Source organism: Aquarana catesbeiana, linkage group LG03 (genome assembly GCF_042186555.1).
Source record: "Aquarana catesbeiana isolate 2022-GZ linkage group LG03, ASM4218655v1, whole genome shotgun sequence".
Lineage (NCBI taxonomy): Eukaryota > Metazoa > Chordata > Amphibia > Anura > Ranidae > Aquarana > Aquarana catesbeiana.
Genome location: NC_133326.1, coordinates 19,091,428 through 19,107,683, shown reverse-complemented (window position 1 = coordinate 19,107,683; position 16,256 = coordinate 19,091,428). Strand labels below are relative to the sequence as shown.

The 16,256-nt window shown below is 44.1% G+C and overlaps 1 protein-coding gene across 2 annotated transcripts in view; it reads right to left on the bottom strand.

Annotated features, from left to right (window-relative positions):
• The window catches only part of PCSK6 (proprotein convertase subtilisin/kexin type 6), a 338,484-nt gene extending 330,549 nt beyond the window's left edge, over positions 1–7,935 (bottom strand). For both annotated transcript variants that reach the window (XM_073618353.1, XM_073618354.1), the window contains exon 1: positions 7,618–7,935. In XM_073618353.1, the coding sequence (XP_073474454.1) occupies positions 7,618–7,782 (165 nt within the window). In that variant the 5' untranslated portion in view covers positions 7,783–7,935. The remainder of the gene's footprint in view (positions 1–7,617) is intronic.
• Positions 7,936–16,256: the final 8,321 nt, after the last annotated feature.

Genomic DNA, 16,256 nt, shown 5'->3' with positions numbered 1-16,256 from the left:
AATACTCTGCAATATACCCGGCACTACTCTGCAATATACCCAGCAATATACCCTGCACTACTCCGCAATACTCTGCAATATACCCGGCACTACTCTGCAATATACCCTGCACTACTCCGCAATACTCTGCAATATACCCGGCACTACTCTGCAATATACCCGGCAATATACCCCGCACTACTCTGCAATATACCCCGCACTACTCTGCAATATACCCGGCACTACTCTGCAATATACCCGGCACTACTCTGCAATATACCCGGCACTACTCTGCAATATACCCGGCACTACTCTGCAATATACCCGGCACTACTCTGCAATATACCCGGCACTACTCTGCAATATACCCAGCAATATACCCTGCACTACTCCGCAATACTCTGCAATATACCCGGCACTACTCTGCAATATACCCCGCACTACTCCGCAATACTCTGCAATACCTCGCAATACTCCGCAATTTTTAACCAGTTCCCGCCCACAGTCATATGACGTCCTTGACTTTGTGCGGGGATATCTGAATGATGGGTGCAGCTACAGGCATCATTCAGATATCAGCTTTTTTAGCCGGCGATTTCCTACACCATAAGAATGATCATAGCGGCTGTTCCACTGCTTGATCGTTCTTATGGGAGGCGAGAGGGGACGCCCCCCCCTTTCCCGCCACCCTCCGGTGCTTCTACCGACTCACCGCTACGATCGAAGCCAGGATCTTTTTTTTTTTTTTTTTATTTCAGGCACAGCCTAGAGGTGAGATGTGGGGTCTTATTGACCCCATATCTCACTGTAAAGAGGACCTGTCATGCCATATTCCTATTACATGGGATGTTTACATTCCTTGTAATGGAAATAAAAGTGATCAAAAATTTTTTTGGGGGGGAAAAAGTGTCAAACTAAAATAAATAAAGTAAAATAAACAATAAAAAAAAAAAAATTTTTAAAGCGCCCATGTCTGTGTGCTCGCATGCAGAAGCGAACACATACGTAAGTCCCGCCCACATATGAAAACGGTGTTCAAACCACACATGTGAGGTATCACTGCGAACGTTGGAGCGAGAGCAATAATTTTGGCCCTAAACCTCCTCTGTAACTCAAAACATGTAACCGGTAAAAAATTTTAAAGCGTCACCTATGGAGACTTTTAAGTAGTGACGTTTGGCACCATTCCACGAGAGTGTGCAATTTTGAAGGGTGACATGTTAGGTATCTATTTACTCGGCATAACTTCATCTTTCACATTATGCAAAAACATTGGGCTAACTTTACTGTTTTGTTTTTTTTTAAAGCACAAAACTGTTTTTTTTCCCAAAAAAAGCGTTCTAAAAATTGCTGCGCAAATACCGTGCGAGATAAAAAGTTGCAACAACCGCCATTGTATTCTCTAGGGTCTTTGCTTAAAAAAATATATATATAATGTTTTGGGGTTCTATGTAATTTTCTAGCAAATAAATTATTTTTACATGTAGGAGAGAAATATAAGAATTGGCCTGGGTGCTCCGTGCATTTTGGGCCTCTGTATGTGGCCACGCTGTGTAAAAGTCTCACACATGTGGTATTGCCGTACTCGGGAGTAATAGCAGAATGTTTTTTGGGGTGTAATTTGTGGTATGCATATGCGGTGTGTGAGAAATAACCTTCTAATATGACAATTTTGTGAAAAAAAAAAAAGAAAAAAAAAAAATCTTGATTTTGCAAAGAATTGTGGGAAAAGATGACAATTTCAAAAAAACTCATCATGCATCTTTCTAAATACCTTGGAATGTCTTCTTTCCAAATAGGGGTCATTTGGGGGGTATTTGTACTTTTGTGGCATGTTAGGGTCTCAAGAAATTAGATAGGCCATCAGTACTTCAGGTGTGATCAATTTTCAGATATTCGCACCATAGCTTTTGGACTCTCTAACATTCACAAAGACCAAATAATATACACCAAGTTGTACTTATTTTTACCAAAGATATGTAGCAGTATAAATTTTGGACAAAATTTACGAAGAAAAATTACTAATTTGCTAAATTTTATAACAGAAACAAAGAAAAATTCATTTTTTTACCAAATTTTCAGTCTTTTTTCTTTTATAGCGCAAAAAATAAAAAACCCAACGGTGATTAAATACCACCAAAAGAAAGCTCTATTTGTGTGAAAAAAAGGACAAAAATTTCATAGGGGTAAAGTGTTGTATGACTGAGTAATTGTCATTCAAAGTGTGAGAGCACCGAAAGCTGAAAATTGGTCTGGTTAGGAAGGGGGTTTAAGTGCCCAGTGGTTAAAGTGTTTGTGAACTCTAAGGCCCCTTTCACACTGGGGCGGTGGGGGCGTCGGTGGTACAACAGCGCTATTTTTAGCGCTGCTGTACAGTGATTCTTGCAGCTGTATTCGGCCGCTAGCGGTGCGGTTTTAACCCCCGCTGGCGGCCGAAAAAGGGTTAAAATCACTCGTACAGCGCAGCTATAGCCGCGGTATTGCCGCGGTATAGCCGTGATGTCCCATTGATTTCAATGGGCAGGAGCAGTTTAGGAGTGGTGAATACACCGCTCCTTCACCGCTCCAAAGAAGCGGTTTGCAGGACTTTTTTCACCGTCCTGCCAGCGCACCGCTTCAGTGTGAAAGCCCTCGGGCTTTCACACTGAACAAACAGCGGAGGCTGTTTAGGGGCGGTTTGCAGGCGGTATTTTTAACGCAATACCGCCTGCAAACCGCCCCAGTGTGAAAGGGGTCTAACAATATTATTCTCGCATTTGCTCCCGTTTTGAATGTTATATATTCAATTTAAAGTGTTTTATTATATCTGCTCAACAAGTGAAAGTAATGAGCTGTTTCGTCTAGCCAAAAACCTTGCTAACTTCCTGCACACTCTGCCTCTGGACTGTTATAAGTTAGCATTGTTCCTTGCCATGTAAATGTACGGACATATTCTTGCTGGTAGTTAGAATCTTTAATATTTGCAAACAGATCGAAGGTTTCCTATTTAGAATAAAAAGCTGTCAGGTTAAACAGCAATATCAGAACCGATTCAATCATACAGTTTGTAGTGTACTTAGATTTGTAGCAATGCATGTTCTTAGCTTACCAAGCTTGGGTTCATCGAATTAGTTTACCAAAAATGTAAATATTGCATAATATACAGCCTCATGCTACATAAACTAAGTTCAATTTAATGCTGAAAAAACTAAATTATTAATGTATCTGAAATAGATTTGTACTCCAAAATCAAAAAAATATAACAAAAAAAAAAAAAACACTAAATCAGATTTAATTAAAAAAACCTGATTATTTTCATTTTTTTTAATCAATTTATATCCACGCTGTTTTTTCGTAAGGGGTTTCAAGTTCAGGTTAAGGTTAGGAGTTGGGGCTATTTTATTTTATTATATGAATAATAATACATGAATAAAAGTAAAATAAATATGCAAATAAAAATCAAAAAATAAATAAATGAATACCAAGTAACAATACATTAATCCTTAAACTTTAACCTTTGATGATCTCACATGGTCATAACTTTACACTGCAAGCGAAAGGTGAGCATACATGACGGAATCCAGATGTATAGACAAAGCAGGTGTCAAAGGGAATGTTTGGGAAAAGTGGGATAAGTGGGAGAACGCGTGTGCGGAGCGAACGGACTAAAAATACACAATTCTGCCAACTTGTAAATGACACAAAGTACACAGATGGCATCTCTGCAGCTTTATAGGAAACAGACAGAACTGAGCGTCGGGAACCAGAAAATAGTTAACATGACGCGCACATCACCGAGGACGCCCATCACCGAGGACGCCCATCACCTCCCAGATATCAGCGCAATGTACTGAACCCAAAGTGACCGCAGATTGTCTGACCCGATCTATGAACCTCCCGACAATCCCGATCACCGAGAACTGAAATGACATTCTATTATGGATCCTGTGCTGGGAACCTAGATGAGGAGACTACTTGTAGAAACACCGTAACAGCGATGGGAATAAATTATATTGCATCAAAAAAAAAAAAAAAAAGGGGGGTGGGGGTCATTCACACCAAAGTGTCTGATTCAACAGGGTGTTCTTTGCAGTTTACACTGCAGGTTGTAATGCGATATGACGCACTTATCACTATTCACACATTTTATAATAGAAACATATCAGACGGGTCACATTTTAATAAAGCGGCATAACAGCGGAGAGATGTGACCGCCAAATACGTGACATTAGGACGGCATGCGTGTGTTCTAGTGTGCTGGGATGGTATACAGGGTGATCAGACCCTTAGACCCCTTTCACACTGGGGCGGTTTGCAGGCAGTATTGCGCTAAAAATACCGCCTGCAAACCGCCCCTAAACAGCCTCCGCTGTTTGTTCAGTGTGAAAGCCCGAGGGCTTTCACGCTGAAGCGGTGCGCCGGCAGGACGGTGAAAAAAGTCCTGCAAACCGCTTCTTTGGAGCGGTGAAGGAGCGGTGTATTCACCGCTCCTGCCCATTGAAATCAATGGGACAGCGCGGCTATACCGCGGCAATACCGCAGCTATAGCCGCGCTGTACGAGTGATTTTAACCCTTTTTCGGCCGCCAGCGGGGGGTTAAAACCGCACCGCTAGCGGCCGAATACAGCTGCAAGGACGGTACAGCAGCGCTAAAAATAGCGCTGTTGTACCGCCAACGCCCCCATCGCCCCAGTGTGAAAGGGGCCTTAATGGTAGGACACAGGTGTGTGTATGTGCTTTATAAAGATAGATTATACACAGTCCAAGAGAAGAGGCATTCCCAGGTCAATGTTTAGACAAGGCACAGTGCAACTTTAACACAACTCATACTGCCTATTTATAATATTTATATTTTATATATAAATATTATACACACACTTAAGAGTACCGTTCATATTTATGATCCGGATGAATATTACACACAAAGCAGCCTCATGTGTAGTCCATCAGTCCAGTATGTGTGCGTCCAGCAAACACGCCAAGATCATTGGATGCTGCACTGACCACTTCTAAACTTTGGGGGGGGGGGTTATTAAAACCGGAGCACACAGAATCTGGTGCATCTCTGCATAGTAACCAATCAGCTCCCAGGTTTTATTGTCAAAGCTTAATTGAACAAGCTGAAAAGGATCACTAAAGATAATCTATTTTTCTTTTCTTTTTTTAAATAACAAACATGTTATACTTACCTCCACTGTGCAGCTCGTTTTGCACAGAGTGGCCCCAATCCTCCTCTTCTGGGGTCCCTCGGCGGCTGTCTCAGCTAACCCCCCGCCCCCGCAAGGACTCAACACCTTCATGCAAGCTCCCTCGCATGGTATTGAGTGCTTGCAGGCGCCAAGGATGAGCTCCGGCGTGTTCACATGGCGCACGTGCCGAGCCCGCCAGGAAGTCGGCACGGCGCAGCGCTAATCACAAGCAGTGATTAGCGAGACATTTCCCGATGTGCGGCTGCAGAGATCAGGAAATGTCTCACTGCCTGTGATTAGCGCTGCGCCGTGCCGACTTCCTGGCGGGCTCGGCACATGCGCCATGCGAACACGCCGGAGCTCATCCTTAGCGGGTGAGCTCCCGTGATACAGCCGGCGGCCATAGCCGCTCACTGTGTCACTCGGCCCCGCCCCCCCCGCATCATTGGATGTGATTGACAGCAGTGTGAGCCAATGACTGCGCTGCTTTCAAATCCATCAACTGTAACCAATCAACGGCCAGGCTGAGCGGCTTAGAGGATGTCGGAGACGAGCGCGGGACTTTCGAGGGGTCAGGTAAGTAAAATGGGGGGGCGGTGTTCTGACGAGAAAGTTCCGCTCGACGGATAAGGACCCCCCTCTACTGCGCAGGCGCTGCGCCTGCGCAGTAGGATCCGGCGGAAATAGCCGAAGGTGAATAGCTGAAAATCAGCTGTACACGGCGCCTGTAAGAGGGCCGCTCGCCACGCTTAGGGCACGGCCTCGCTTTACTTGGCTCTTTTTGATTCCCCCTCTAGGTCCACTTGGATGGTGGGGAAGGAACCTGGACCCAGGGCGCAGGCGCCGTGTACAGCTGATTGAAAAGTTTGAGCTTCGGCTATCTCCGGCGGCTGACAGTAGTTCGTACGGCGCAGGCGCTGAGCCTGCGCAGTACAGGGGGGGGAACTTATCCGCCGAGGGGACATTCTCGGCAAGACACCGGCATTGTCGGATGTTTTTCACCTTAATGCATAGCATGCATTAGGGTGGAAAAACTTTTACCTTTACAACCCCTTGAAGTTAGAAGCTGATTGGTTACCATGCACAGCTGCACCAGATGCTGGCGGCTCCAATTTTGGTAAATCCCCCCCCCCAATTGTGTGCTTCATTTTCAATACAATGTGGTACATAGCTCATAGATAAATAGATATTTTAAAGTGTGTGATATATATCTTTATCTGTCTATATATCTATCTACATATCTGTATATCTATATCTCTATACATATATACACACACACACACACCGGAGATCTATCCATCTATCACACACGTTTTATTATTTATTACTGGTACATAGCACCAATTTACACAGTGCTCTACATATATTTAGTGTATTCACATCAGTCCCTACCCTCAAGGATATATATTATACACACACAAACTTAATATTCAGCATAAATTACAACATATACATTAGAATTGTAATATATATCTACATACACACACTGACCATTACATTTACTACAGAAACTGAATATGATCCATCACACATGAGCAAGAGAAAAAAATAGTAATAATAATAATAATAATAATAATAATAATAACAACAATGTATACACTTTTACCCTTTAAACGCTGCAACTAAAGAAATTAAACCAAAATCTAGGACATGAGCAAGAGAAAACACATGTGTGTGTATATATGTATATATATATATATATATATATATACACACACACACACACCCTATATATGCCTAAACTTACAACATGATCCATTACACATTAGCAATGAAAAAAAAAAATATATAGATCACATATAATTTAATTTTCATTCAAAAACTGAACATATGGTCCATTACAGAAGAGTAAGTAAAAAGTGTGCCTGAACATTATTTATATATATATACACACACACACACACACTGGAGATATAATATATATATATATATATATATATATATATATATATATATATATCTTTCCATCCAAAATATATATATAAAACTGTGTGTGTGTGTATATATATATATAAATAATATCTCCAGTATTTATATATGTGCATGTACACACACAGAGGCACACAGTTTTATATATATTTTGGATGGAAAGATATATATATATACACACACACACACACACACATACAGAATAGAAGTGCAGAGAGTGAAGGGAATGGAAGGGATGATATCGGAAGAGATCGGGTGCCCCCACTGACATGAGATGACCGATCAGAGGATCGCACACACGGTAACAATGTAACTTTGCTCCCCCCGGTAATGATGAGATGTATCGGATTATCGGATTTCTATATCCGGGGATGGTGGAGAGGAAAGTTGAAGTTGTGCGATCAGATCGTTGTGTCGGTGCCTGTATCTGATGGAAAGGGGGGTCTCTATGGGTTGTGTATGTAGAATAGATCGGATCCCCCCCCCCCCGGTGTGTGATCGGTGGTGTGTGCGGTGATCGGTATACGATGAGGTCGCCCACCTTGCCGAGGTTCACATAGCCGTACTTGTCCGCCAGCCTCGCCGCCTCCTCCGGTCCCCCCGGGATCCGCACAGCCCAGTGGTTGGAGTAGACGGTGCGGGGAAGGGGCGCCAGGCAGGCGGGTAGTAGGAGAAGGAAGATCGGTCCGGTGAGGAGAAGGAGCATGGTGGGAGGCGAGCGGTAAGGCGCGGGGTCCGCTGCCCGCTCACAGGGGCGCTCTGGGCGGACAGGCTCCGATCCACTTCCCGGCTCCGTTCATCTACTGGACGCCGCGCTCCTCCGGCTGCTACTTGTCAACTCGTCAGCCAATCAGGAGTTCGACCTGTGCGCGGTGTGACAAAAGGGCGGGGTTTGGGCCGGGGGCGCGACCAGTCAGCGCCTGAGTGGGCGGGGAGAGGGGGGACCTGGTGTGCTGGGCGGGACTGTGCGGAGTATAGTGGGCGGGGCAGTGCGGAGTGTAGCATGCTGCACATTAACACTTTCACTGCTGAAGCTGTTCCTTTGCGCACATTTTAGGCCTGAAGTTTAGTTAAAAACCACCCTCCCCCCAAGCATGATATATTTTCTGAAAGCAGAGACCCTGGAGAAGAAAATAGTGGTAGGTCCAATTTCTTTACTTTTCATATTAGCGCAACAGTTTAACCACTTAAATACTGAGCACTTTCACCCCTTTTTATTATTTTTTTGATAAGACTGAAGAAACGCTGTGATTGGACAGGTTCCCCGCTGAGCGTAGACACTCACTGAATATAATATTATTATTACACAGGATATATAGCACCAACAGTTTGCGCAGCGCGTTACAACTTGAGGGCAGACAGTACACTTACAATACAAATCCATACAGGAGGGATCTGAGGGCCCTGCTCGTTAGAGCTTACAATCTAGAAGGGAGGGTCAAGTGGAAACAAAAAGGTAATAACTGTGGGGGATGAGCTGATGGATAAAATGAAAAAACAGTCGTTGTTAGGTGCGGGTAGGGTAGGCTTCTCTGAAGAGAAGGGTTTTCAGGGATCGTCTAAAAGCTAATAGTGTAGGAGATAAGCCGATAGATTGGGGTAAGGCATTCCATAGGATTGGAGAGTCTTTGGAGAAGATGAGCATGGGAGGAGGTGATGAGGGAGCTAGAGAGCAGGAGGTCTTGAGAGGAACGAAGAGAACGAGTAGGTTGGTATTTAGAGACTAGGCTGGTGATGTAGCTGGGTGCGAAATTGTGGATGGCTTTGTACGTAGTTGTTAGAATTTTGAATTTAATTCTTTGGCCGAGCGGAAGCCAGTGGAGGGATTGCAGAGAGGAGTAGCAGACAGAGAGCGATTGGTAAGGTGGATGAGCAGCATTCATGATGGATTGTAGAGGTAAGCCAATAAGAAGGGAGTTGCAGTAGTCAAGGCGAGAGATGACCAGGGAGTGAATTAAGAGCTTTGTTGTGTCATTGGTTAGAAAGGGGCGTATATTGGAGATGTTGTGGAGGTTGAGGCGGCAGGACTTGGACAGTGATTGGACGTAGTGCTTAAAGGAGAGTTCAGAGTCTAGGATAACACCTAGAACCTTGGCATGTGGGGATGGGCTTATAGTTGTGCCATCTATTTTGACAGAGAGATCAGGGGAAGGGGCATATGGGGGGGGGGGAATTATAAGTTCGGTTTTGGATAGATTGAGTTTGTGGAAGTGGTGTGACATCCAGACTGATATATCTGATAGTAAATTAGTGATATGTGAGGAGACAGAGGAAGTGAACTGAGGGGTAGAGAAATAGATTTGGGTGTCGTCAGCGTAGAGGTGGTATTAAAAGCCATGGGAGGCTATTAGTTGACCCAGGGAGGAGGTGTAGATTGAAAATAGGAGAGGTCCAAGAACAGAACCCTGGGGGACCCCAACTGAAAAAGGAAGAGGAGAAGAGGAAGTAGAGTTGTAGGAAACGCTAAAGGTGCAGTTGGATAAGTAGGAAGAGAACCAGCGAAGAGTACAGTCACGGAGACCAAAGGTGTGGAGTTTTTTGAGGAGGAGGGGGTAGTCAACCGTATCAAAGGCAGCAGAGAGGTCCAGGAGTAGGAGTACAGAATAGCGTCCATTGGTTTTGGTTGTTAGTAGATCGTTTGTTAGTTTTAGGAGAGCAGTTTCTGTGGAGTGTTGAGGAGGAAATCCAGACTGAAGGGGATTAAGAAGGCTATTATCAGTGAGGTGGACGCTTAGTCGGTTGTAGACCAGACGTTCGAGGAGTTTGGATAAGAAGGGGAGCAAGGAGATGGGGCGTAGTTTGTTAAGATTGGATGGGTCCAGTGAGGGCTTTTTAAGTATGGGTCTGACAATTGCATGTTTTAGAGAGTTGGGGAAGATGCCAGAAGAGAGGGAGAGATTGAAGAAGTGGGTTAGAGAGTGTAGCATAGAGCCAGAGGGTGAACGTAGCATTTGTGAGGGAACAAGATCCAGAGGGTAGGTGGTAAGGTGGACATTAGCAAGTAGTTTAGCAACCTCGTCTATGGTGCTGGGGTTGAAAGAGGGAAGTAATGATTGTGCCTGTGGGCATGAAGTGTAAAGCGTGGATGGTATCGGAACAGTAGAGATCTCGTCACAAATTGTATCAATCTTCTGTTTGAAGTGATTGGCGATCTCCTAGGCAGTGAGTGAGTTGGCGGGTGGAGGCGGTGGAGGACGAAGTAGAGAATTGAAGGCAGAGAAGAGTTGACGGGGACGGGATGATAAGTTGCTAATGAGAGTGATAAAATAGGTCTGCTTGGCAGTGAGGAGGCCGGAATTGTATTTTTGAGACTGAGACTTATGCCGCGTACACACGAGCTGACTTTTCGACAGGACTGGTCAGACGGATCGAGTCCGGCAGACAATTCTGGGCTTCATTGGACCTGCAGCTGACTTTTTCAGTCGAAAATCTGACTTTAGATTTGGAACATGTTTCAAATCTTTACATCGGAACAGCGTCGGACCCAGTTCCTATCAAAAAGTCCGCTCGTCTGTATGCTAGTCCAATGGACGAAAACCAACGCTAGGGCAGCAATTGGCTACTGGCTATCAACTTCGTTATTTTAGTCTGGTCATACGTCATCACATACGAATCCGTCGGACTTTGGTGTGATTGTGTGTAGGCAAGTCCATTTGTTGGGAAAGTCCGTTGGAAGTCCGCCGAAAGTCTGTCGGATAGTCCGTCGAACCAGTCCGGTAGGACCAGTCCGGTCGAAAAGTCCGCTTGTGTGTACGCGGCATTAGTCTTACGCCACAGGCGCTTGTGAGCACGACTACGTTTTTTCAGACTTCTAGTATCATCTGTTTAGCAAGGTTGAAGGGGTCAGGGCCTGATTCTGTGTGTAGTGAGGGGGGCCATTGAGTCCAGTGAGGCTAGAAGTGAGGCGTTGTAGACAGATGTGGCTAGGTTGGTGCAGGATAGGGGTGAGATTTTGTCGTAGAGGTTGTTGATAGTAGAGAAGAGAAGGGTTGAGATGACGTAGGTTTCTTCGGGTAACTTTTAGGCGGTTGGAGGGAGAGAAGGTGGAGGAGAGGGAGAGAGTGAAACTAATAAGGTGGTGATCAGAGAGAGGGAATGGATAGTTAGAGAGGTTGCATGGAGTGCAAAGGTGAGAGAAAAGGAGGTCAAGGGTATTGCCTTCGGAGTGAGTAGGAGCAGGTATCCACTGCTTTAGGTCAAAGGAGGATGTTAGGCTGAGAAGTTTGGAAGTGGCAGGATTGTTAGTATTAATAGGGATGTTGAAGTCCCCGAGAATGATTGTGGGGATTTCAGAAGAAAGAAAGTAGGGTAGCCAGGCAGAGAAGTCATCAAGAAAATTTGATACTGGTCCAGGGGGCCTGTAGATCACAGCTATCCTTAGAGAAACTGGAGTGAAAAGACGAATGCAGTGTGCTTTGAAAGAGGAGAGTGACAGAGAGGGTGGTGGGTGTAGTACCTGAAAGGTGCTATGTGGGGCTAGAAGGATTCCGACACCTCCTCCCTTACGTCCACTGGATCTGGGGGAGTGAGTCCAGAGAAAACCACCATGGGATAGGGCAGGAGAAGACGCCGTGTCGGATTCATGGAGCCAGGTTTCGGTAATGGCGAGTAGGTTAAATGAGTTGGCGATAAAGAGGTCATGGAGAGAGGTGAGTTTGTTGCAGACAGAGCGGGAGTTCCAAAGGGCACAAGAGAAAGGGAGTCTGGTCTTAGGAAGAATAGAAATGGGAACTAAATTGTGTTGTTTGTGGCTGCTACCAGAGGGTGCAGGGTGATGGATGCATGGGGTACAGTTAAATGATGGAGGCCCAGGGTTTGGGGATATATCTCCAGAGGTTAGGAGAAGCAGGAGAGTGAGGAAGGTAATATAGGAGTGGAATTTATATGAAGGGACATGGCCCAGGGTCTTGGAGATTTTTAGTATGTGTGGATTTAGAATTAGCAGGAATTGGTGGGTGCAGTAATAAGGAGAGGACAGAAGTGAGGGTGATATATATATATGCTGTGGGGGGGGAGAAGAGGGGTGAAGGAGAGATAGTTTAAGGATAGAGGACACAGCTGTCAAAAGGAGTGGTTGAGAGCTGAATGGGTAAACAAGGTCACCTGATGTCTGTCTAGTGTTTTTCAAAGTATTTTCTTGTGTTCATTTGCTTTGTGCATTCACATGAGTGCAGAGTCAGGAGTGCTCCCACTTATAGAAATAGCCCCACTTTGAGAAAGAGCCCCAGTTGCAAATGTGTGCCCCCTGCAAATGCTTCCCCCAAAAGAAGCTTACATTTATACTGAGAGGAGTGGGTGGTGGGTGGATTTCAATTAGCCATCAAGAGATAATAAAGGTTGGCTGGTTAACGGGGCAAAATTCTTACTTCAGAAACAGACTAGCAAGAGGGCACTAAAGTTAACGGGCCATAATTCTTGGTAAAACAAGGTAGATTGTGTACAGACTGTTAAGAAAAAAAACATGCCAGCAATTATTAAAGACACATAAGCAAAGCAGATAGCAGTGTTTCAGTTTTTGGGTGGAGATGTTTCAGTTATAACATACCATAGCAATTTAGACTAGGGAAAACAAACACTTTTCAGTTTTCAATTCTGGGTGGATGGCAGTCAGCTGCAAACATTCCTGTGAAGAGACAGGGAAGAAATCTTCAGATGAGTGCAGAGTCAGAAGTGCTCCCACTTATAGAAATAGCCCCACTTTGGGAAAGAGCCCCAGTTGCAAATGTGTGCCACCAATCTGTCACGGATTACGCACGCCCATGGCAACTAGCCAACCGCGACATGCGTTCCATGACTGGGGGTATATGAGGAACTAAGGGAATAAGGGGGAACTTATACTGAGCATATAAGACTGGCTGTGGTACTTTCACAGCCCACACTACCTTTGGCCACCACTAGAGGGAGACTCCACTCCAATTCAGCTAGCTGACCACACACAGGCAGATATAAATCTTACATACAATCTGGTGCAGTCTAAGGGTTGGGGAGCAGTCTAGCAATTAGCACATGCTTCTAGGGTTCCTCCAGCTATCCTGCAAGCTTGAACCCCGGTGTTAATCACTCTTCCCACTGTCCCCACACCCACACACACAATAAAGTATAGACTGCCACCACCCAACAGTTTGTCCGCAGACTGGTCTGCTGAGCCACCACACACAGAGATCTCTGTCTGGCAGATCTGTTAGCGTACAGTCTGCATGCAATCTGCCAACACGCAGTGCAATTGCATACCGATTGGCACGTAACTTAGACCGAGTACTTAGGCACTAAAATACAACAACCTCTCCAGAGATATGAGTCCTAGCTTAGTACACAGAGGTCACTTATTCATGTTATCATTTAATATCCCGAAAGTGAGCAGTCCATATAAGATATAGAAAGAGAAAGGATTTACCAAAAAAGATACAAAAAATACAGAAAGACACACAAATTGGCAATTTGCTATGAAAATAAAAGGGGATAAAAACAGAAATAAACTTTACCGAAGTCTATCCGTTGGTAGAAGCATACTGGAACATGTGGGAACTCCCCAGTTTCAAACTGGCTTCATGGAAGAACCACGGTGGCACCACGTATACATATATATCTATATATATATCTATATATAGATATATATATATCTATATATATATCTATATATATATGTGTATATATGTATATATACACACTTGTGTTTGTGCTGGGAGTGCACTATACCGAGACCGAGCGATTACCAACAGATGAGATGATTGGAAGCCAGGAGGACCAGCTCACGATCACACGATGGCTGTGATAGTCTGTGATTGGCTATCACAGTGATCAGTCACTGTACAACCCACCCATCTGATCTTTCTCTTCTTGAATGGAGAAAAAAGACACACTGTATACTAGAGGAGAAAAGTTTAAACAAAAAAGTCTGTGTAAAAAAAAACAAATAAAAAAACAAAAAAAACAAAAGTGAGCATGTGAGCGCCGGGAGACGCTCTGATATACAGACATCCCAACCTGAAAATACACACGCAAACGCCCACCCCCCACGGCAAAATATTTTTAAAATCACTTTCTCAATATTTTTTTGCAGTGCTTCTGGGGAAGGGGGGGGTGGTATGTGGCAGTGGACGGTGGCAGTAGTTTTTTTATTTTTAATGATTTTTTTTACAATTTAATTTTTTAAAAAATGTTTTCAAAATGCTTTTTGGAGGGAGGGGGTTGGGGCAGTGGACAGTGTTAGTAGGGCAGGGGAGAGTGGTGTCAGTAGTTTATTTGATTTTTTTACACTTTTTCATTTTTTTAGAATTTTTTTACAATTTTTTTTTATATTTTTTAGGGGGCTTTGGTGAGATGTCAGGGGTCTAAACAGACCCCTGACATCTCCCCTTTGAGACAAAGGGACTGAGGTCACAAATTCCCCAGTCCCTTTATCAGCACTAAAGATGAATGAACAGGAGACAGAATAGTTCCCCCCCGCAACCGGCGGGAGAGGAGAGGAGGGGAGCTGGCTGCGGGGGACAAGGGGGGCCAGAGGAGAACACAGGGGTGGAGAAGGACACGGAGGGGACCAGAGGAGAACGGGGGTGGAGAAGGACACGGAGGGGGCCGGGGGAAGGAGCACACAGAACAGCTGGGAATGATGCAGCTGGAGGGACAGCTGTGATCACTGATCTCCCTGTATAGCTTTTTAGCTGACAGCCGCGGGAGGGAGAGGAGGAGAAGCGGCTGTCAGCTAAAAATCTATACAAAGGAGATCGGTGATCACAGCTGTTCCCCACCGCACCGATCATTCCCAGGAGATCGGGAGGCGCTTGCAGGTTTGCAGGAGGCACCGCGGGAGACTTGAGATGTCTGGATATACGGTATAATCTGCATTTTTTTTTATACAGCACAGACACAGGGATACATAGCGTTTTATAACAGAGGGGATGGTATGCTTATATTATAGATTTGATAGCAGCAGGAGGGGAGGATCATGGAGTGGAGGGAGCTGACAGGCAGGGAGGGGAGGGGGGAGGAGGACACAGGAGTGCAGAGAACAGGGCTGCGGATAACGGAGGCACGTAAACTGACCACGGTGTCAGGGCTCAGCAGCCATTATATACCGTGGTCAGTTTACAGGGGGGAGGGTATAGCCAGGCAGGATCAGCCATGTATTTTAGGTGATATGGGGCACTGTGCTGTATAACTTGCTTTTAGGGAACAGGATCCATTTTTTTAGTTTTGTTTTTTGGGTAACAAACGCTTTAAAGCCAAATTGAGCCCCAAATTATCCTGAAAGAAAACACAGTATAATCCACCTGGATACACTAAGTAGTAGCGATGATATGTACAGGTTTAATAACACATGTTTAAGTTGTAAAACTGGTTTCAGGTGTCTCTCGGCTCTCTCTCTCTCTCCTCACAAGACAGAGGCAACAGTGGTAGACATTGGTTCCTGCTGCCGTTAATCAAATCCTGCTCTGCTATAGAGAGCGGGGGGGGGGGGGGGGGGGGGGGGCTAAGATGCACTGTCTGTGTCTATAGACACAGGCGTGCCATGTTCCTGCACATTTTATTTTGTAATTTGTCCTGTTTAAAATTACCCTAAAATTATGATTCTGGTACAAAGCATTGCAAAGTTATTTAAAGATGAAATAAAGTGGATTCTTTTCTCAATTTTGTGCTTTTTTAATGGTAAATGTGTAGATTTATGTTAAATGTACAGTATAAAAATGATAACAAACAAAACAAAAACAAAAAAAATTTTAAATATTAATAGTTGATAAAATAGAAACAAATAAAAAAAATCAGCAGGAAAATAATAGTTGAATAGTTTGATCACCTCTGGGCTTTTTATTTTTTATTTTTTTTATTTTTTTGTGATATAAACATAAATAGGCTGAAAATTTTGCAAAAAAAAACCAAACAATATTTTTTACTTTCTGCTATTAAACCTATCAAATATATATATTTTTTTTTTTTAAATCGAATGTCTTCAAATATGTTGGCCAAAATGTATTCTGCTACATGTCTTTGATAAATAAAAAAAAAATCCCATTAAGTGTATATTTATTGGTTTGTGTAAAAGTTATAGCATCTACAAACTATGGGATATATATACAGTTTTTTTTGTTTTGTTTTTTAAACTACTAACGGACAATCTAACGCTAACTGACACTGGGGGGGAACTGACTAACTGCCACTGACATCACCAGTGACACTAACACA